The sequence below is a fragment of the Falco rusticolus genome, chromosome 13, assembly GCF_015220075.1.
Source record: "Falco rusticolus isolate bFalRus1 chromosome 13, bFalRus1.pri, whole genome shotgun sequence".
NCBI classification, from domain to species: domain Eukaryota; kingdom Metazoa; phylum Chordata; class Aves; order Falconiformes; family Falconidae; genus Falco; species Falco rusticolus.
In genome coordinates, this window is record NC_051199.1 from 7,267,746 (window position 1) to 7,290,099 (window position 22,354).

General features: G+C 41.8%; 1 protein-coding gene and 1 long non-coding RNA gene across 12 annotated transcripts in view; one reads left to right on the top strand and one right to left on the bottom strand.

Annotated features, from left to right (window-relative positions):
- PER2 (period circadian regulator 2) overlaps positions 1 to 19,382 on the bottom strand; it is a 51,294-nt gene extending 31,912 nt beyond the window's left edge. For 2 of the 11 annotated variants that reach the window (XM_037406689.1, XM_037406688.1), the window contains exons 1-6: positions 19,317 to 19,382; positions 11,575 to 11,631; positions 8,394 to 10,536; positions 2,798 to 2,899; positions 1,041 to 1,515; positions 422 to 490 (exon numbers count right to left, since the gene is read on the bottom strand). Coding sequence is in view for 8 of the 11 variants with exons in the window: in XM_037406679.1 (XP_037262576.1) it covers positions 422 to 490; positions 1,041 to 1,414 (443 nt within the window). In the remaining 3 variants the exon portion in view is untranslated. Of the gene's footprint in view, positions 1 to 421; positions 491 to 1,040; positions 1,516 to 2,797; positions 2,900 to 8,204; positions 10,537 to 11,574; positions 11,632 to 19,316 lie in introns of those variants that run through there. The other 9 variants (XM_037406679.1, XM_037406685.1, XM_037406686.1 and 6 more) reach the window with 9 other exon arrangements.
- Positions 19,383 to 19,979: 597 nt separating this feature from the next.
- Positions 19,980 to 22,015, top strand: LOC119156770. The gene is made up of 2 exons (XR_005107282.1): positions 19,980 to 20,390; positions 21,486 to 22,015. It is a non-coding gene; the product is annotated as an uncharacterized LOC119156770 (long non-coding RNA).
- The last annotated feature ends 339 nt before the right edge of the window (positions 22,016 to 22,354 follow it).

The window sequence follows — 22,354 nt, forward strand, 5'->3', positions numbered from 1 at the left end:
CCAGGCAAGGTCTTCAGACTAAATTCTGAAGAGCAGAAAATCTGAAGCAAAGCTTCAAAAAAAAAAACCAAACAACCAAACAACAACAAACCAACCAAACCACGAACCACTAGGGCTGAAGCAATATTCAAAGTGAATGACACAAAACTACGGAGTTAAGCTACCAAATCAAAGTAAGATGACTTGAAAGGTTATCACATAACTTGATTGAATTAGAGCTTTTTGTTGCTGTTCCATGCAAGTGGTTAATAGGACACACTACTGATTATGGACAGGAAGAGAGTAAAAAATAGCATTTCTTGCATACTCCTCCAGGTTTAGCCAAAACAAAACAAAAAAATCAAAATACAACACTATTTAGTTTTCAGCATTTAGCATTACATACATGCAAATTACTGAAAGTATATGCGCATTAGTTTACCTGCACCCACTGCTAGACTGATTGTGTTCAGAGTTTGCAATCATCAGACTGAATGCGTTTGAGCTTGAACTAGAATAAGGAAAAATAGAAAGAGATTAATATTAGTAAACCTAACAACTTCTGGTTCATTTTAGCTTTGTATTTTCCTATTCATGACTGGCTATCCAGAAGAAAAGACTACTTTAAAAGCTGCCTGGCACAATAAGAACTATAGTTGTTACATGTTTGTCTAAGATTCTTCTTGTTGCAGCTTTGCTCTGTACACTAAGCTATTATTTAAAAGATTAAATAGCACAATTGCATCCTTATGTATAAGATTAGACTGACACTTTTTATATACAATTATAGAAGTTGGTTTACAACAAAGTATATAAGTAAGGCCACTTAACTACGAAATGATGAGAAGACTCAAATTGAGTGGCCCTGCAGAACACTGTAATTCTTTATGAATTATAACGTATTACACAATTTACACCATACAAGACTACAAGTTAACTAGAACACTCAGCTTCAATCTGAAGATATGCTTTATAGCATAGTTACTACTCAAAAATTATATTCAAATGGAAAACACTTTTATGACAAAAATAAGTGAAATTTATTTAATATTAGCTACTACCTCTTATGACAGTCTGAAGTTTCCATGAGCATCGCTGAATCTTTCCCATTTTCATCAGATTCATGGCCATGAGAATCGTGCCCACTTGAGTAGTTTTCATTTGTGTCATTTCCACTGAAGTCATTTCCACTGGATCCACTGCTCATTTCAATATCTTCCTGAAGAACTTCGTGAGAGTGTTCAGGCTTTGTCTGAATTTCTGAATCTTCTGCAATCATCTGGCTATGGCTTTTTGCAAGTCCAGAATAATCGCTCATTTTCTGTTGCTCTTTTAAAGAGAACGCCAAAGAAATGTTTTCACTGATACCAGGTTGCTGCTCAGGGTTCTGCTCCTCAGTGCTAGAGTAGAACCCCCTGAACTTGATAGAGTCCATGGGAGACTCATTAGAAACACCACGAAGATCAAGAGCAAATCAAGCCATATTCAGAATTTTCTCTCTCTACAAATTCTGTTTGGACATAGAGACCCACGAATCTGAGGAAGAAGGAAAGGAGGGGAAAAAATTAATTTCCTTGTTTGCTTTTGCTGACAAACTGGAATTCTCACTGACTGATGAAATTAAGAGTCATAAGTGATATTCATGGTTAATATATTCAGCATTTGAACAGTGAAAAGTTTAAGTTAAACATAATTGCACACCTAATAGTGTTTTACCGTAGAAAAGGTATTTATTTTTTGGTAAAAACCCACACAAAAAGTGGAATAAACATGAATAACTCCTTAAAAGTTAAATCCTTGTTTTCTATTCTCCTACTTAATACTTGACAATTTTACTGCCTCAATTTGAACAATAGCTATTATTACTTTCAGCGAAAGTATTCCCCTGTCTTCCAGTTTACCCTGACAAACAAAAAAATTCCATTCAGACATCAGAGGATTTCTTACTTGGTTTGGAGGTTTTTTGTTTGGGTTTTTTTTTGGGGGGGGGCTTTTTGGAGTTTTTGTTGTCTTTTTTTTAATACATAGTCTTGATTTTTTTTCTTTTAAGAGCTGTTCTGCCATTTTGACCAAATTCTTCACTTTCTTTTTTGTATGCTACATAGGTAGGTAGACTGAACACATATCAGGAACAGGGAAACTAAGTACACAAACCCACCTATTTATCAACAAATAAGCCTAAGAATAATTTTATCTACTGATTACCACTAATTGTGGGGGGATATTCTGCATTGTTTAAAAAAGTAATCTTAAAACAAAACAAAAATACCCCTGCTTTTAAAGCAAATTCCAATGCACCAGGCCCCAAAAAAATCAGTGTATACAGAAATGAGCTAAGAACAGACTAATAATGAAGACCCATCAAAGGAGAAGTACTAGAGAGCAGTTCAACTTCATAAACAAAAAAAAGAGATACTCAATCTGACTCATTTGCTCTATATTTCAGCAATCCACAGACACCAATACCTCAAAACCATGAATCAAGACTCTCGAACAATTTAATGCATCATCAGGAAAAAAAAAAAGGATTGTTCGTAAAAGAACAGTACCATGTTTGTTCTTCCTTCTTTGTTCCTTTAAAATATTCAAGATCACAATTGTTGACTAATAAACCCCTGACTGGAATGACAAAGTCAATGAGAAAGTCTGCAACTAAGTTCAGCTAATATTAACTGCAACAGCTTCCTTTTAAACACAATTTTTTTTAGAAATTTTTTTACAAAGCCTGTAACAGAAAACATTAACTTAATACTCATTTAAAACACACTATGATTCAACTTCCCCCCCTCCAGAAAAAACATTGAAACTATTTTCTTACCCTCCTAATTGCTGTTTTTCCAGACATTTTACATTTATTTTGAGTTTTTCAGAAGAAAATACTACTCGTCTCCTCGTTTGGCCAGAGTAATACGCAAGATATCTGTTTTCATTTGAAAGAGGAAGTGTAGTTTAAGGACATTCATTTAAAGCCATCAGTAATGGTATATAAATAAATAAATATTTGTTTTCCTTACAAGATTATTCACTAGTAATTCACTATAGGTAATCATAAAAAATACCCCTTTGGGAAGAGTAAAAAGTAACAACATTTCACTTCCGCATGTATTCACTTCAAGTAGTCTAATCCAGACTAAACAGACCTCCTGTTACGCTGTTGTATTGAACAGCAGTATAAAGGCAGTAAATTACACTTTAGTAGCTCTAATGAAGTTTTTTTCTGCACTAAGGAAGCCACTTCTGTCTTTAAAATTACATAACTGGAACATGCAACAAAATATTTACTTTTAGATGAAATTATAGTATTATTTCATAATGGCACATACTCTGGCGGCCAAGGATTAACTAGATCAGACAGTTCATCTCCAATTTAATCTCTCTGGCAGATAGAGCTTGCACTTTCACTTGCTTTACTTAGTGAGACATTTTAATGAAGCTCTGTCCCTGCATATAGTCTACTCTCACCACACATGCTCCTAACGAGCCCAACTGGTTAGTGGTACCCATGCTACTATCTGCAGCATCATGGCCCGTGCTTAACAACGCTGGACTAGCCACATCTCATTCTGTCTGACAGTGACCAAAAACATCAAAGGGCTCAGGAGACTCAAGGTGGCACTGGGAATACCTACACGGACAGCATATGAGACAAGCCTCCTGTTACTGTAAAGGTAAGGAGCATTTTTAAAATGTAATACATTCTCACACAGGAAAGGCTCTTACCACTACTTCAAGTATTGCAGAAATAAGAGCATCTATCTAGTTAAATAACTGAGCCCACCCTCAAGAAGCCATTTCTCATGTCATCTGCACTATTGTTTCTCGAGAGGGCACTGAGATTATAGTATTGTATAGAGGATTCAGTGAGTAAAGGTACTCCAGCAAACTACTCAGCTAGCAACAGGACGGCTTTTTACCTACCCTTAGAAGGTTAAAGCTAACCTTGGAGATCATCTACAGCATTTTACCCACTTCAAATAAATATCCTATGCATACCAAAATTACACCAATTAACCCCATTACGATTAAAATGAAGCTTTTGGGAAAAAAAAGACAGCCACCTGAAAAGGAAGTCTGACATGTAGGAATTTTAAGGTGAAAATTAATATTCTTCATGCTATATTCTGTGCCCAAGGCAGGGGTTTCCTCCTATTTTTCTAACCAAATGCTACTCAGAAAGAGCTTTAGATACAAGAGAAAAACATACTGCCATAACTGAAACAACATTATCTGCTAGTGAACTATGCTATATAATTTCCTTAGAGGTAAAGAAAAAGCTCTCAAGAAAACCCACAAAAACCAAACAGACCCAAACCAAAAAACCCACAGACCAACTCTAGGCTGCTATACTTAAATCCCTTAAAGAAAATCATATAAATCACTATTGATAGGATCATAAGCATTAACTGGCAGAAGACAGACTCTTAGCGTAGCCCCAAATTCTCTAAATAATTAGCCCAACATTGCAGTAACACATGTATCAGGAAAATTGTGCTATTTATGGGAGGAGCAATTAACAGCTCCACAGCTTTCTTACTTCGAATGCAAACATTTCTTATTTCAGTCTGTAAGTGTGAGAAACCTCTTCTGCTGAATTCTGAAGCCAAAGAGTATGACATATGCCATAGTATTTTTTAGCCTCAAGAGTTGTCAACAAATATTGTTTGGAACAATGTTTACTTGGGAAATTATTTCCCCAGTCTTTTTTGTAAACTTTGAAAGTTTAAGTGTCATTGAAATTGTGCCATTGCTAGCACGTAGAGTCTTACAGTTTGAAATTCTGAACAACTAATGAGGAATTTTTTCCACCTCCAAGTATCACTTATTGTCTCCTCTGTTCTTTCCCTGGCACCTAGGGTAGCTTCTACCAGGTATTTGTAGGAAAGTTCAAGAGTGCTTCCTTATGTGGGAGAGAATAATTTCATATATATATAGATAGATAGACAGATATATAAACTGTCCAATAACTTTTCAGGGCTTCCCTGTGCCTCCTTGAACAAGAGTTGAGTAACTCAACAACAGTCAAGATTTCAGGGAGGTTAAAATTATTTTTATATTAAGCAGTGAGTTCAAATTAAGAGAATTGCCAACGGAAGAGAAATATGTACTGACCTACAGAAGATACCATGTAAATTTTCTTCCTCTTGATACCTGGCAGGAACTTGTGCCCACAAAATGCTTAAGTTGCATTATTTCTGTCTCTAGCAACATGCCAGTGCTTCTGCAGCTTTGCCCGCAGTAAGCATCTATGCGGTTCCTACATAACTACGTTACAGTGACTACAATTTGGAGCCCAAAGACAACAATGCCAAAACCAAAAATAAGTATCCCAGTAATGGAGATGATACAATTTTGACCTTTTTAAAGGTATATTTCAAAAACAATTGCCTCAACTCCTTGAGATGGAATGGTGTTCTTAGGCAGGACTGGAAGATTAATGTCACTGAAAGTCGGTCTTGCACAAAATGTCTTCTGTTTCAAAATCTCAAAAGCCTCAGAGGCACATACCAGAGTAAGGAATACAGGAAGAATAAATAGGAAGGAATAGGGAAAACATTATGGCAGACTTCTAAGAGCTTCTAGGAAAAGAAGGAAGAGGAGCATTTCTAAAACGAGAGCTTGTATAATAAATAAAAAACCCAAGGTCTCCCAAAGCAGCAATATTATTAAGACATGCCATAAGTTCAGAGAGATTTTTCTAGGAAGAGATTGGAATAACTGTGGAAAAAGAACAGACTGGCAATTACCCTACACCATGCTCTGCGTCTGTAATTTTAGATAAGAACGAATGCATCTAGCTAGACTTTACTCTCAAACAGAAGACAACCTTAAGTGGAACATCTGCATGCATATGCAAGCACCATGCAAACACTTCAGGAGCACAGAGGGTCAGTCATCCCAGAGAAATTCATTAGCATTGAAACTAATGCGAGTCAAAATGCCATAATAAATTGCAAATATTCATCTCACTTATACGCATGAATAAATTTCCAATCAAGAATGAAAAGGTAAAAGCTAGCATGCTTTCCCAGTCTGAGGTTCTCTCCTGTGACCACAGTCTGAGGAAGGTAACTGCATTGTATACCAAGTTCAATAAGCAAGTGCAGACAGTCACGTGGAAACAAAGGAAGAGCTAGCTCTTTTAGGTTTCATCTTCAGAGAAGTCCATTAAGCCAGTCTGTCTTTATTTTCTGCTCCATCTTTCCAAATTTTTAAGGGATGTTGCCTATTTTGACTCTGTAAATAAAAACTTCCTTTTAAATCTTAAACTGGCACCAGTTAAACTTGATTTTAAGGCAACTGGCTCACAAAAGCCATTCTGCTCTTCTAGACAGAGCAAGCCTCCCAAAGTCACTCTGGCAAAGACCAGAAACCTTTAAGATCCTGATGCAGTGTAAGAAAAAGGCGACGTATTTCCACTGAGCACGAAGGACAAAAGTAGGCATTAATATGCCGGGTTAGATACGCAGAAAATGTCTTCTGGTTATTCATTAGCTACAGCAGCTCCTTTATCCTGCCGTAAAACAATGGAACTTTAATTCCTAAATGCCTGAACTTCAGCATCCCCAGAAAAAACACACCAAAATATGTATGGACAAACTTTTGAAGAACTAACAAGTTTATGCTTTTGAAAAACCCTCTTAAGAAGGACTGAGAATACCAAGGAGGCAAATTTCTTTTGAAATTACAGTATTTAAACTCAAAAATCTTATTTCATCAGAGATCTGGTTACATTCAGAAAACAGATATTTCTCCAGATTTCATACCAAAAAAATATGCCTAGTATTGGCATTTAAAGAATGAAAAACTAATCCAGAGTGAAAATTACCTAGTTCAATAACTGAATAACAGGTGAACATCTGAAGATTTAAGTCTAAATCTGCAACTAATATGAACTTAATAATATTCCCAAATTAAGCAAGAGGCACACCACAGTTTATGACTCTAGACAGGTGAATATTTGGGGACTCTTAACTGTACTAGCATGAATAGGTGCCACTCCTAAGGGTCAGGATTCAATTTTACTAAAGATCTTATTAACAATAAGACTTTCCACATGTCCTCTGGATGGTTGCTTTAAAAAATGGTACAAGTTTTCTCATTTGTATGACAAACAACTAGCAGGGGTTTAATCATATCATGCAATTTCAGAGAAACTGAAAATTAACATCTACAATGAATGTACGCTCCCTGTGCAATTAGACAATAATTAAATGCTTGGTAGTAGCAAAACATTAGGAAAAAAATGTGGAAAAACAAACAATAACCCAAGAAGTGACTTGTCTAACTGCACAACTTCACCAGCAATAACAGAGAGCTTTGCTTTGTGGCAGGAGATGGAACAATTAACAGAGTATCTTCGCTAAGACATGTTTGGGGGGGGGGAGTGTGGCAGTATTCCCAGACTTCACTTTAAGGGGGAGGAAAAAAAATAAAAAACAAAAAAAAAGCACCACAAAAGATGCTTAATTTCCTGCAAGACTTTTTGGATGAAAAAAGAAAGGTTTTTTTAATAGAGTCCTCATCTCACTGCAAATCATCATAAACAGGTTTTGTTCTTTTTCTTAACAAGGCATGAGGTATAACTCAGTTTTCTATTTATATCAATAACACCTAGAATATCACCAGTGCTTCCATAAAATGTGAATTTTGCAGCATTGATTTCACAATTTTTGATAAGAATTTACCATTCAGTTCAATCCTGAGCACAGGACTCTTATTTAAGTAAAAGTTAGCCATATCTTTATAATGGTGATCCTAATTAACCACTGCTTACAGCTGCCACTTTACAAGAGGAACTGATCAAAACATAGCCCTGGTCCAGAGCCATCCAAGCACCATCCTGAATTTACAGCAGACCTATACAGGAAGAGGTCAGCATAAGCACCAGGCCAGGGCCATTGCATCCATAAGTCAGGATACTTCCAACCAGATTGTTACCTCAGTAAGAAAAAAAAAAAAAAAACCACCACAAAAACCCCCACACAAACAAAAAACAAATCTGAATTATAAAATAAGTACGGTTTTAGACTAAAAATGTTTCACCTTTAAATCAGGTAACTCCCAGTTTATACCCAAAAAATAGTTCTGAATTTGTATATATGACTGAAACCACAGTTCTAAGATAAACACAGAACAATCTGTTTTCTACATAAGCTCTAGGAGGGGGCAGGAGGGAAAGCACCTTTCTACTAACGTGAATTTTAACAGTTATGCATGTTTCTTACCTGTTTTTTCTATGAAAAGTTGGTTAAAGTGTTTATCAAGCTCCCTCCCAGCTAGCATCAAAAGCATGAAGTCTCTAGGTCCAGAGTCTCCCACATGCATTTAATTCTTGTCTCATCCTCTTCCACTGGAAATCTTTGACCATTACAGAGTCCGGACACCTCTACAACTATAAAATATAAAAGAAATACCTGGGCCCCCCAACAGTGTCCTCTTCAAACAGATACCAGAGAGATGCTCAGAGTTATGCCATGCCTATGCAGATAAATGTTGGTTAAACATGAAACTGTCAGCCAGCAGAAGAATCAGATACAAGTCTACATTTTAAACACTTTTGTTCTAAAATAAGGTCTTACAGAGCTTTAAAATAACAGAATCTTCTACACCAGAAAAAAATAACCCTTCCGATTCACTGTCGGTATGGTATCATGCTGTGTACATGTGTAGTATGTACATAGTCTGCATGGGTTGACACAGCCACCAAGAACGAAGGGCCAACCTCTCCAGTAGATAATAGAGCAAAATGCCTCATGTGGTCAATAGGAGCTCCAAGTGCTTAAGAAGTTTCGTTAGAACACCATTTTAACACCTGATCTAAACTCATCTACATAGCTGTAGGCTTGGTACGAGCATTAAGGAGTTTACTAGGCAGTTACAAAGTTTAAATTCACAGAAAGTTGAGGTCCCAAGGGACCTCTGCAAGTCATCTTGTCCAATGCCCTGTTCAGGCAGGGTCACTGAGCAAGAGCAGCCTGCCCAGGATCACCTCCAGATGACTTCTGAATACCTCCAAGGATGGAGGTTCCACAGCCTCTCTGGGCAACCTGTGCTAATGCTCAGTCACCTTCACAGTTTAAAAAAAAGTGACTACATTTAGAAGTCTGTACTAGCAATGTCCATCAACATTACTATTCTTCCTAATAAACTTTCCCAAGAAAGACACTGGGAACTTCAACAGGAGAAAGAAAATCTGAAACCTATTTTATTAAGTCTAGGAAACTAAGTCTGTTGGTACATGCCACTGACATGTAACACAAAGAAACAGTAGAACAAAAACCAGAAGATCAACATTTGTGTGGCAAACAATTATGTCAGTTTAAATGCTTCATTTGAATAGGCAGAAGGAATGTTTGGAACAAAAATGTTTGGAACAGTGTTCAAATCCCAAGCTAACCATTTTGGAAGACAGCCCATGTTAACATGCCTTAATTTAAAATGCTGCACGTCTACCAACTGTTAAAAGTACATTTGTGTTGGCCAGACCTAAGGAAGAATTTATTCACAACATTCCATTCTGTATAATGTTGCAGAGCTGCTACAAGTTCTACAAATCTCAGATTATGATAAAAATCTGTGTACATAGAGGCAAAACATTTAAAGAACCAATCTTTATCATAAATTGATAAAACAGGATTTAAATTATAAGCTCTCTATCTCTGACCACAAGAGCTGTTAGAAATTGCCATATCTGGAGCTATTTGCAGATTTCAGTTTTGAGCTTAGACACTGAAAATGTGGAATGTCTTTCAACACTAGTTAAATCCTGATTTAAAGACAGCTCTTCCAATTCCCTTACACTACATCATCTCCCTGTAGTCTGTATTTCCTCAATAGTGTAAAGTTTCTGCCTTCGCTAATCAAGATCTACAAGTAATTAGCCACAACGTCTTGCCTGACTATTTATGAAGTGACATAGCACTTCTCTAGTTTGCTGACCTCCATCATGACATTTTCATAGGTGAAAAAAGTTTTAACAGAGTCTAGGTTTGAAGAGGATATTTGCAGCAGCAGTATGTACCATTTTAATTGGGTGTTACATTGGCTTCACCTACTTAGGCATTTTGGAAAACATTAAGAAAAAAAAACTTCTTGCAAACTACTTAAAATTCTCGTAAGCCTTTCTACATTTTAACTGAAAGCTAAAACAAATCTACTACAAAAGGATTTTTATCTGAAACTAAATACAAGTCCTTCAAACCAGGTATTTTATCAGTTTGATTAGAATTAGAGTCAGTTAAATCTAATCTTCTGGTTTTCTATTAGTTATCAGAGGAAACTTACAGGTAACTGAGTGTGCCCAAATCCCAAAGAACCAGAAGAATTTATTCGTGTATGGCATCTCAAGGAGGTCTTTTCCACAAAAGGAAGTTTAATTTCATCAGTATACAAAGAATATAGAGCTCGTAACAACATTTCCTTTGATATTGAAATATATCTATTCTAAGCATTGAAGACTTCAAATATTAGAAAAGAATAAATAAGGTGCTTTAGGGAACACACCTGTGTAACAGGAGCCCAACCAAGTTCATTTTCTGTAGAGAACTGAAGTCACACCTACACCGTTGAAAAGAGAATGTTGTCAGCTTTAACAACCTATTCAGATCACATTTTGTAGCTTTAGAAACACAGTATGGGGTTTTTTCCCCCCAATCATTTAGACTAATCAGACAGTACAGTATTAACCCTCAAAATCTCAGTCAGAATTTCATCTTTGTGCAGTATTACAGTACTGTCCATAACTGCTATGCTTTCCTTTCCTCTCTTGGGCCAATGTTGTCCCATCATCAGATCACATACGTAACAAAATCTATTTAATAGGTTTTCTTTGCATCACAGATTATTTGCCTCCACTGATCTCCTTTAAGCTCTCAGCTGTTTCCTTTTTTTGCTCCAATAACCATCAACTTCTCTTCCTTTTCAAAATATGTCCATAATTCTGACTATCTATTCTGCTTTCTTAATCCACCACACATCCCACCTGAGTTGTAGTGAGCTTTTTCTTTGTCAGCTTCTCACACATCACACAAACATGCATAAGTCAGTATCTCTGATGCCGTGTCCAACTTCTCAGAGATTAGAATAGTATCAGCCTGTTAGAAAGTAGAGCACAACTGACCAAAAAATACCGTTGGACCTATGACCTGCTTTCTAAATCAAACCTTAGAAGCATAACATTTTCCTTTCTCTCCTGAGCTATCACCCTGATTATCTAACACCAGCTACTTTGTTTTCTGGACCCCAACATTTTCACCATCATTCAAATTTCTGATGACACCTGCAAGAGCAATCAAAAGACGGGAAGGTATTAAAAACTTCTGCACAGCAAGCAATGCAGATGTAGCACCTGATACTGGATGCTACACTAAATTTGTTTCCTGAAGATTTAGAGATTTAGCAGAACTTCCATGTGCTTCCATGAGTTGTACAACAGGTCATTACAAATTTAATGCTCTGAACATCTTTTATTTTTCGTCACTCTGACATTACAGCTCAAAGGAAGCATACAAAGTAAAAACAAAAAAACAGTTCAGACTCACTGAGAAAGAACCGACACTATAAATCACTTTCTTGGGGACAGCATCAGACACTCACCTTAATGAAGGTACTAATCGTTATCTTTCCAAGTCTGAAAGTGTCATCAATATATTCCTATTAAAAAAAAAACACACCAAGTTTTATAAGACAAAAATTTATGAAACATCAATCAAGTCCATCTAACAATGCAATACAAGTCTCGTCTTGTAAAATGCAGATGAAGAACAGTTATAAATACTACAAATACAAAATGGGAGGAAATGCAAGAAATCTTACTGATTAAAAACATTACTTCTAAATTGGTTCCTTGAGCAATGCACAGAATAACTGTTCACTGAATTCTGTTCCCTTTATAAACATGACACCCCCCAAAATTCCATCTCCATGATCTTCATTTATTGTTAGAACATTTAGATAATACCAAGATGAACACAGTATTTCAAAATCAACCACTCACTCAACTGAACACATCCAAGCAGAAGAATGAGTATTATCTAGCACAAAATTTGAGATCACATGTTTGAATTCAAGTTATGTTTCTTTTTCCACAGATTACAATCTTAAAACATTTCACCACCAAAACACAAATTCCAAATTAGCCTTCGGAGATGAAAAAAACTCCCCAGACAGCTAAGTCAACTGAGTTAAAGTACTGACATAATGACCAAGACTAGTTCCATATTCCAAAATACAAGTATGCACTCTTAAAGCAAAAGGTGTTTGCAGCTTACTGAAACTTATGCTTCTTTCATCTGTTTAAAGAAGAAAAAGAAAAGAAAAAAAAAATCACAGAAAGAAGCTTCCTTAGCTATGTCCCAGAGGGCCAAACAGGAAAAAATAAATCCCTCGGTCCTCAAGCGATGATTCCTAAATGGACCTAAGCTTATGTCACCAGTCACTTCTATTCCTGAAGCAGCCATGGCACCGCTATGATTTAATTTCCGGTTTTAGATTGGTTTTGTTGTTTTTAAAGCAGCTTATTCTCCCTGTGGAGTAACTAATAGCTGTAAGTTAGCCCGAGGTAACAGGACAAAGTCAACTCAGTTCTACTATGAATAGCACAGTACCAGCACATGGTTGAACTTAACCTCACTTCGTGGAGGGTCAGTCTCACCTGTGCTGTGCTGACCAACCTGGGCTAGCTCCTGATTCATCATTTGCTTTCCTGTAACCATAAGAAGCCACGTACTAGTGTAGCCTCTTGCCACACCACCACCACAAAAAAAGCAATCAGAGCCACCCCTCCATTATCTGGCAGGAATTGTTCTCTTTTCTGCCAGATTAGAAGCACTTATTTTACCCTTTCATGTATATTATTCCTTGTTCTGCTAAGCCCACCACCTGGGCTCACATCTCCACAGTGGATGTGGACTGATCACCCCCAGGAGCCAAGAGAAACTGTCTCTCTCAAGTTTATTCCTTCACCTTGAATAATAAGCCATGGTCCAGAGCCAAGTTTAATTGCCAGCAGGCTGGGTACTTGCCATAGAGGAAAAAAACCACCCCTGACAGACAAGATTATTACAGCCTGTGCCAAAACATCTTGTGAAGAAACTAAACACTGTCTCCTTTACCTGCCCCATGAAAACTTCTAGATGTACTTCCTTCCAGTCTTACAACAGGTCCCTTCCTAAACATGAACTAAAATTCTTTGTATTAAGTGTGAATTTAAAAAGACATTTGATTGTAAACAGAAAACACTATTCTCCTCTTAAGTGGAACTGGAGAAATTACTGAGCAGGAGATCAGTAGTCAGAACTCTTTAATATTTGCATATGCGAACTCCTGTCCTTTCAAGTAACAAAAAGGATACATTTGAGGAAGTGTTGTCACAAAAAGGAGGGAAAAATTGTCACACCCCACCATGCAGTCACATATTTGACCTTTATTATATGTGAAACTAGATCTAAGATATCTACAACATTGTATTCCAACTTTTAATATTTGTTGATATCTCCATTAAAGAGTATATTTGCACACCTACTGTTCCCTTCCCTTAAAAAAGGGGCAGAATTTCACCATGGGGTATTACATTTACCAAAGTTCCACGCTAATGCTGCTCTTTAGACATCGCTGCAGTTCATACCCAGTTAACGATTTCAGTCAGAATGAAAGTCCCATTCTGGAAGGCTCTATGCCAAGTTAATTCTCTGACTATTACTAATACAGCCCCACTGCCTTCAGTAATACACTCCACAAAGTGTGGCAACCTAACAAACACAGCGTACTTGCCCTGTGAATTGGCTATATTAGTACTGAAATAAGAGCTGAAGTCACAAGAGGAACCCATGGTAGAGATGTAATTAAAATCAAAGAAGCGCTTTCTATAGTGAAGATCTTTGTACAATTAAAGACACTAAGTAGCAGAAACATAAAAGCACATGTAATAAGGTCAAGCACAAAAAGCATACTAAGATACAAAAGCTGCAAGGAATAAGGAGCACAGGAAGCAAGGTCAACAAAAGGAGAAGTACTGGACATCCTCACCACTTCATCTTGTCTCCCTAAGCTTCAATTATGAAAAATTACAGGTGTTAATTAACAGTCAAGTGCCTCTGTTTTAGGACAGGATGCTTGAAAGCCAGTACAGCTTTGGTTCTACTTTCAAAAAGCCAGTTCTACTTTTAAAAGCCATCTAGGTAAGGAAATATCTAACAATTATATCTATAGGAAAAAATCAAGCATTAAGAATTACTATAGTACACTCAAAACAGCTGGAAGCCAAACCCCAAAGTGTCTCCCAGAGATTTTGATGTTCAAAAGAGCACTCTCTCCCACTATCACATCTATTCAGGATGAACATCAGTACGGCTTGCACTGAATTTCTGCAGCCTGCTCACATAATTCTCAGAATAACCTTGTACTCTTGCCCCAAGAAACACATTCCCTGTGTATTTCAGTTCACTTTGTCATGTAAGCAGCACGTTGAGTCTCTACCCCTTCAGCACCCCCAATAAAATTTTGCTTTCTATTGGGAGAAAATGAAGGGGGCAGGGGGATCATACTCCACAATTACGTATCTCGAGGATGATACGTTTAGCCTCACTTTTTACTGTGTCCTACCAGCAAAGATGTCTAAATCAGACTACCAAAAAAAAGTCAGTGAAATCAGAAGGCTCCTCTAGGACCACCAGACAGTACTTCAGCCACAGCTGAAAACACCTGTACAACATCTTTTCTTGACCTTACAATAGCTTTCACACACACAAAAATTTCTCACATATGTGGATAAGCAAGGAAAAGCACACTCTTCAAAACCACTGCCTGTGCAACTCACATGAAACTTAGGCCCTGCAGGACTGTAGCAGCACAATCTTCAAGGCCAGAGAACCAAGTAACAGGACTCTACTGGACTTCATACAGGTCCAGTGCAGGCATTCAGATATAAAGACCCTGTCTACACATAAAGGGTAACTTCAGAAATACAAAATAGAAGCACAGAAGCCTGATCTGCCCATGTTCCAGCCCTGCTGGCAGGCAGAGTACAAGCAGGCTGCACGAGCACGCCTGGTGATCTACTAAGCCACTTACTAGAGTGCCAGATCACTGTGCATATGCTCAGGCATGTGGATTCCCATGTGTTCGGGGCTTTCCTACTACATATGGCTGCTAGCTCACTGTCAGCCTGAACAGAACGTGCTCTAAAGAGCAGCTTCAGAGCCTCTCTGTAGCCTTTGCAGACATCCCCAAACCATCTGACCCTTCCTCATTTTGGTCTTCTCTGCAATATTATTTTGCAAAAGTGGCCTGGGGCCACAAGAAATCTCAGCAACAGATCACAAAACCATTAGCCCATGAAGTGTGTTTTTGAATGCTGCCTTCTCTTTTCCCATGCCCTTTAAACATATTTCACAGAAGGAAGTATGTTACCTGTAGCTAAAAAAGAAACAACCCCCAAAAACCTCTTCTAAAACATCAGAAGGCGAGGTCATTCTTTACTAACCAACAACTAGCAAGCAGAAGTTTTGCCTTACTACAGCAACACATGAAACATTAACAGCCTAGCCCATGACTACAGCAGTGGTTAAGTTTAAGGCAGCAGTTAAAGCAGGAGGGGACAGACTCCTTTTGCACAGTACACAAAACATCAGTGGTATTACTTTCAAGACCAACATTTTCTGCATCCAACTTCATGTGTACCCAAAAGTGCAAGTTGAAGCCCTTCAGAGTAATAAAACTAAATCACAAATAATAATACAGATATTGAGCCATTTGCTGTTCCGTGCTTGACAAGCTAGGTTAACATAATAAATATTCAAGCAGTTTAAAAACTTGCACAACAGGGATATAACTGGATGCAGAAAGTATGAATGCAGCAAGACAACCCTGCTAAAAATTGCTGTAACCCACCATCCTCATAGAGGAATTTTAGGCCACGCAACCAAAACCGGACACAAAAATTCCTTTTCAGAACACCTGATCACCTAGTAATTATGATGTGGTAACATTATAATAAAGTGTCTACAGGACATTCATGCCAAATATTACACAACGCCTTACTAAGAACACGATGTTCCCTTTTAACATAGGCCAGCCATAGCAACCCTACATAAAACACTACAGTTGATCTAGGCTAGTGATAATTTACTTGTTCTACTGGCTATTAGCACTCTACTTGCTTTTAAACCACACCAATTGTACCTCATCCCACTGTCACTTGCTCATGAGCAACTTTAAGGGGTTAAAAAAAGCTTTTCTTAAAGAAAGCCATAAAACACGTTTTAATATTGTAAAGACGTTGGAGAAATACAGGTGAGGAAAGACCCCAGGAAAAAGAAACTTGGTTTATCAGTCTATCTAAACCAAACACTTCCTGGTCATAATAAAGTCTGAGATAGAAGGAAAATCTGTAACTTTACTTCCAATCAGTTTCCACTTTTCTCTCTATTCCCATACTATGGCTAAACACCATCAAAATCTCAGTTTATGTGAAAAACACGATTCTTCACAGGGTGATTCTTCCAGGGACAGGCTCAAGTAAGTTTACTTGATAAACTAAGTCATTCCATATTTTAACCTTATGACCAGCGGGCAGAGGGAAGCAGGAGTGAAGTAGGGTATTACGCCAAGAGCTGCCACAATATGCTCTCTTTAAAACCTCTGTACGGAAATCTAAAAGGAGCAAGAGTAAACTGTACAAATTAAGATTACTTGGATTTTCACAGATAACATTCATGTGTTAAGACAAGTATAGGAAGCCTACGACAAGTCCTACCAACTAACAAATACACAAAAAGCCCACCAAAACCATGTAGTCTCTGGATCATAAACGAAACCAGAAAGTGCACGAAAGCCACAATCCTGCTTTCCATACCTTTACCTTCTGGACTAGATCAAGTCAAAGTACGTTTCTTCACAGCACAGGACAGGCCACGCTGCTTCACTGCGCAGTGTTGGACACTTATACCAACTACCCAACTAAAGCATTCTCCTTTCTACCTTGACATAAACAACTGAAACAGACAAAAATCTATCAAAACTGAAGGATATTACTTTTTTTCTTCTACTCTAGGCCAAAAGCCCTCTCTTTCCCTCAGGCCTTACTAGAGAGGTAGGCAAGAACCCTCCACAGTCCAGAATAAGGACTCTACACTTCAGAACAGTGTCCTAATCACAAGGCTAACAGCAAGCCTTGGATGTAGCAAGGACATGGCCCACTTCTCCACTGAAACTTCCTCACTTCACAGAAATAATGCAAGTTTCAGCAAGAAAGAGCAAAAAGAAAGATCACAAGAACATGCAAACACACACAAGCATAAGCAAGAAGGGATGAAGTTACAGCACAACGATGCGGGCACCCTCCCTAACGTGAATCAAATTCTAGGCCCTGCTCCCAGATTTTGTATTTAAGAGCCACTGTGTAAAGTGCAAACACAACACGGTGCCCAAGGCTGAGAAGATCAAGGACACACACAGACACTGAGGCACCCTAGAAGGTATGAGAAGTTTAAGTTGCATGAAGTTCAACGCCCCAAAACTAACTAATATAGAATAGGATCTGTTTGCGGAATGGGGCCACACCATCGAGGCCTTAGCTGTCACCTTGACATCCTTAAGTTTTACCAACAACCCTGCATTATCAAAACCAACCATTCGCATTCAAGTAGATATTCCTCTCTGCCATCACCGAGATTAATGTAGATTTTAATTTAAAAACCACCAAAAGGCAACTCTCCAAAACATAGCTGCAGTTTTGAAAAATGTTAACTGACATTAACTGCTACCAGCAAACAAATTCTGTGGTTAAAACAATACTGACAACTTGAAACAGTTTCTCACTATACTAAATCAGGGTTTTTTTACTCTACTTTTGACTTGACCAGACAATCTTACCACTAGAATCATTACAGAATTTCCACCTTTCCCCCTTGCAAGTATATGAGCTGCAGCTATTCAGTCTCTGACGTACAACACTGTAAACCTCGGAGTCTTACATTTCGAAAAGACAACAGACATCTCACAGCCTAAAATCATAAACCAACATGAAGGCATATGCACAATCTCAAAGCTAGTTACTGTTTTACTGGAATACAATTTCAAAGTGCTTCAATTTCCAAGTACCAGAGGCCTCACGCTAGCCTCACCGGGGGCTTTTTGAGCTCCCACGGTACCCAGAGAAATGCCATATCCCACCCTAACCTATTACAAAACGTCACGAAGTGTCAGCTTCACTGTTACCATACTGCTCACTTATTTGCATGAAACTGTACTTACATAAAGTGTTTTGTAATCACGCATGTAATAGCACACTACTAATGTCAACAGCAGCACAACCACAAGGTCTCAAGGAACAAAGTGTCCTTGCAACTACAGGCAAAGCAAAAAAAAAAGAAATCCAAGGCACCTGTTGCCCACTCTACCTGTAGCGCTCACAGCCAGCAGCGAGCTGAGGCTGTTACTTGGTGCCACGCCGCCCCGCACGTGAGAAAAGCCACCCTCCAGCCGCGGACAGCGCGGTCCCCTCGGAGGGGGCGGCGGCCCATGCGCAGCGGGCGGGACAGGCGAGCTGCCCGCGCTGCTCCGCGCTCCCGCCGGGCCCCGCCGCTGACCTTTGGCACAGACGCGGCCGCAGCCCGCGCCCCGCAACCGCCAGGGCCGCCCGACCGGAGCCCCGCGGGCCCGGCCCCGCCGCCCCCGGGCCCCCACCGGCCGCGGGGCGGGGAAGCGGTGGCCCCCCCGCCCCGGCCCGCGGGGGCACTGCCGCCCCGCGCTGAGCGGGGACCCGCTGCCCCAGCTCCGCACGGCTGGGGGAACGCGGGACAGCACCCCTCGGAGCCCCCAGCTCCCGCCCCGGCCTCGGCTGCGGGACGGGGGGTGCGTGTGCCCCCACCACCCCCGGACGCCCCCTCGAGCTCCGAGGCGGGCGGGAGCCGTACCACACGCGCCCCCGGAGCCCCCCGCCCCGCTCCGAGCAGCGAGTCCGAGCCGCCGGCACCCCCTTCCCCCGCTACGGTCTGAGATGGGGGCGGGGGGGGGGAGGCGTGTCACGGCCGCCCCCTCCCCGGTTTGAAGGGAGCCCCCCTCGCCCCCCTGCCCAGCGGGGGCAGAGGGCCGGACCCCCGCAGTGCCGCCCGCCCCACCGGCGGCCCCGTCCCGTCTCCCCGGCAACGGGAGAGCCCCGGCGCGCGGGGGTTACGTAACCTCGGCCCAGCGGGCGGGGGAGGAGGGGGAGGACGAGGAGCCCCCCTGCCCCCCGCGGCCGCCGCTCGCCGCCCCGCGCCATCCCCGCCGGTGCGCTCGCGGAGCACCCCCCAGCCCCGGCCGGCCGCGGGGAGAGCGCCCGGCGGAGCCCCACTCACCGCGCGCACCGCGTCCGCCCAGCCCGGCGCAGCCCGGCACCGACTTCATACAGGCAGAAACGTGACTGAGCCCGGAGCGCCCGCCCCGCCCGCACGGCCATTGGCCGCGGCCGCGTGACGCCGGCGGGGGACGGGGGCGGGGGCGGGGCGCGCGCGTCCCCCATTGGCGGCGCCGGACGCCGCTCATTTTACATAAGCCTCACGTGTGGCACCATGTTTCCACCGGCAGCCACGATCGCCTCCGAGCCTGCCCCGCCGGCCCGGCCCGCCCCTCCCCCGCCCCACCGCCGATGCGGCCGCGGCCGCGCGCGGCCACCGGAGCGCTCACCGCCGCCCGCCGCCCCGCTGCCCCTCCGCCGCGGGCCGGGAGGGCAGAGGTTACATCACGCCTGAGGGAAGCGGCTCCCGCCCCCTCCCCTCGGAGCCGCCCGTGACGGTCAGCGCGCGCCCGCCCGCTGGCTCGGCGCGCGGGTGAGCGTTGGCGGCCGGCCGCGCGCCCCGCCCCGCCCCGCCTCAGCTAGCGAGCCAGCGTGCGCGCGGCCCGGGCGCCAACGGCTCGGGGCGCGCGCTCGGCCCCGCTGAGGGGAGCGAGGGCCGGGCGGGGCGCGTGGCCCGTGGCCCCGGTGAGGGGCGGCCGCCCCCCGGCAGGAAAAGGCCGCTCGGGCAGAGGCTCTTGCGCGGCCTGAGCGCCGCCACCGGCGGGTGGGGCCCGGAGCGCGGCAAAGGGGAAATGGGGCAGCCCCGCGCCCCCGCTGAGGGGCCATCGACGCGCTGGCGGTGGCCGCAGCTGGGCCCGCCGGAGCCTGCCGTGCTGGGGCCGGCCCGTGGCCTGCGGGGGCCCGGCTCGCTTACATAAGGCAGGAGCGGCCGTATCCCGTTTCCTGGTGTCGCCGCCCGCGCTGGGTGCACGCCCCGAAGTTTCGAAACTGCTCCCGTGTAGGTTCGGGGGTTGCCGGGTCACAAAGCAAAGGGCAGGCGAGGCGAGCGGCGCCCCACCTCCCGCCAGCACCCTCCAGTTAGCATCAGCCTGAGTAACTGCAAAAAGGGTTAGACTGAGTTTCCAAGGCATTGCAGGTATGTACTGTTCTCTTGTCGAAAACCAGCTTCTGACAAGCTCGTTACCATACGATTATTTCCCATTCCAAATGTATAAGAAACAATTTTTCATATTTATTCAAAAAAACCCCAACCCTTTCCCCATCTGTTCAGGGAGAATATTCAGAGTATTGACGTTTCCCTCTTACAGTAAAAAAAAATACTTCTTTTTACATTTCTTGTCACATTGGTCACACAGCGTTTTGCTCAGCCCCCTGTGCCATCCTGACTTGTGGTGGGAGAGAACCTGAGATTCGAGTTGCTCCAGTTCAGCAGTGAGATTACCCACTGTGAACAGTTCAGCACCTCGAGTGGCACTCTCCTAGTCTCCACATCTTCCAAAGCTGAGCAATCAGTAGCTGAGAAATTTATGATAACTTATCCACCTTCTGAACTTCATTTATCTTCATAGTCATACGTGGCTGTGCAAAGAAGGAACAGAGGACATGCTGAAGCTCAGCCAGTCTTGGTGTGAATACAGCAGCCTGGTGTAACAGCGTTTTTACACTTGCTGCGTATGTGCAATTGTTCCATAGGATGTAACGCAGTAGAGAGCCATCAGGGCTTCCACTGTTTATCTGCAAAATGAGGTTAATGCCGCTTGCCTCCCTCTCTGTGGTGTTAGGGATAAGTCCATTAGGTACATAGATATTTAAGCTATGACTGTTACAGAAACAGCCCGTAAGTGAAGTACGGTGGAGTATTTAACTGCTGGAGAGGAGAGGGGGTGGGCAGCGGAAGCATTAGGACCAGATTCTTCAACTGGATTTGTTGTGATGCACAAGTCAGCTTATCAGGATCCCATTCTTAGTTTGCGCTCCTCTGAGGGGTCTAATTTAAAGGCTAATCCTAATTAGATATTCTTGGTACAGTTTGGTCAACTTGCTGTTGCTGTTAGGACTTCACATCCAAAATTTCATCATCTTTTCTGTTTAAGTTCTCTGCTTTAGGGTTGATTGGGTTGGAAGGACATAAAATGACATTCTTGGTTTCCATGGGATGTTTTTTGTTACCTTATGTGCCAGAAATAGTCTCTGGCTGTGTGCTAAGGGCTATCTATACCTCTTACCACAGATTAGAAATAAGACACTTCAACCAAGGCAAAAGTTTGAGGATTTCCACCACCACCCCGCCCCATCAGAGCACAAGCACGAGGAGCTGGATGCAAACTATGGCACTGCACTAGAGCTGGATGAGTTTCCAGAACAAACAGAAGAGGAGACACATTCATCACTGTAGCAGAGCATGCCAGTTCTAGCAGGCAAACAGTAATCACCACCACCAGAAACAGCCTTTTCCTTCCTAGTAACTACCAGAGGCATTACTTGAGTTCTGCTTCTTTTAAAGGGATACTAAACATTTATTTTCATCAAGCTTACAGGAATAATTTTAAAGTTCTATTCCTGCCACCTTTTAGTGTTTACAACTTTCTATTTAATTTTCTAGAAAACAAGAGAAGCAAGTGTTATTCAAATTGGATTGCACATCTTGAACCAGTTCAGTCCTAATTTTACTGTTATGCCCATTTTCTGAAAGTTGCAATTGTGTATAGAGACTCAAGTTACTCCAGGCAACACCAATATGAAATAAGAAGGCGGCAGGCACTTGGCTTCTAGAGGAGTGATTATTACTACTGACTCAGTGGCTCATCTGCTAAGAAACAAGACAAAAGAAAACGGTTGCAAAACACTACAGGACAATATTGTTTGTTTTGATTTTAAGGTCACTCTAGTAAAGTGGATGTGGCATAAGGATTTTAATAGCAGCATGAGTAAAAGGCATTTTTGTGTGCGTAGACAAAAAGTTTTAAAGAACACAAAGATTGTAACAAAAACAACGTGGTTGTGGGGTTTTTTTCCAGCTTTGTTTACGGGTTTGTGTTCAGTTGTAGCTCTTGGAGCATGGTGAGAACAAGTCATTCATATATAAGGCAAAGCCCTTTA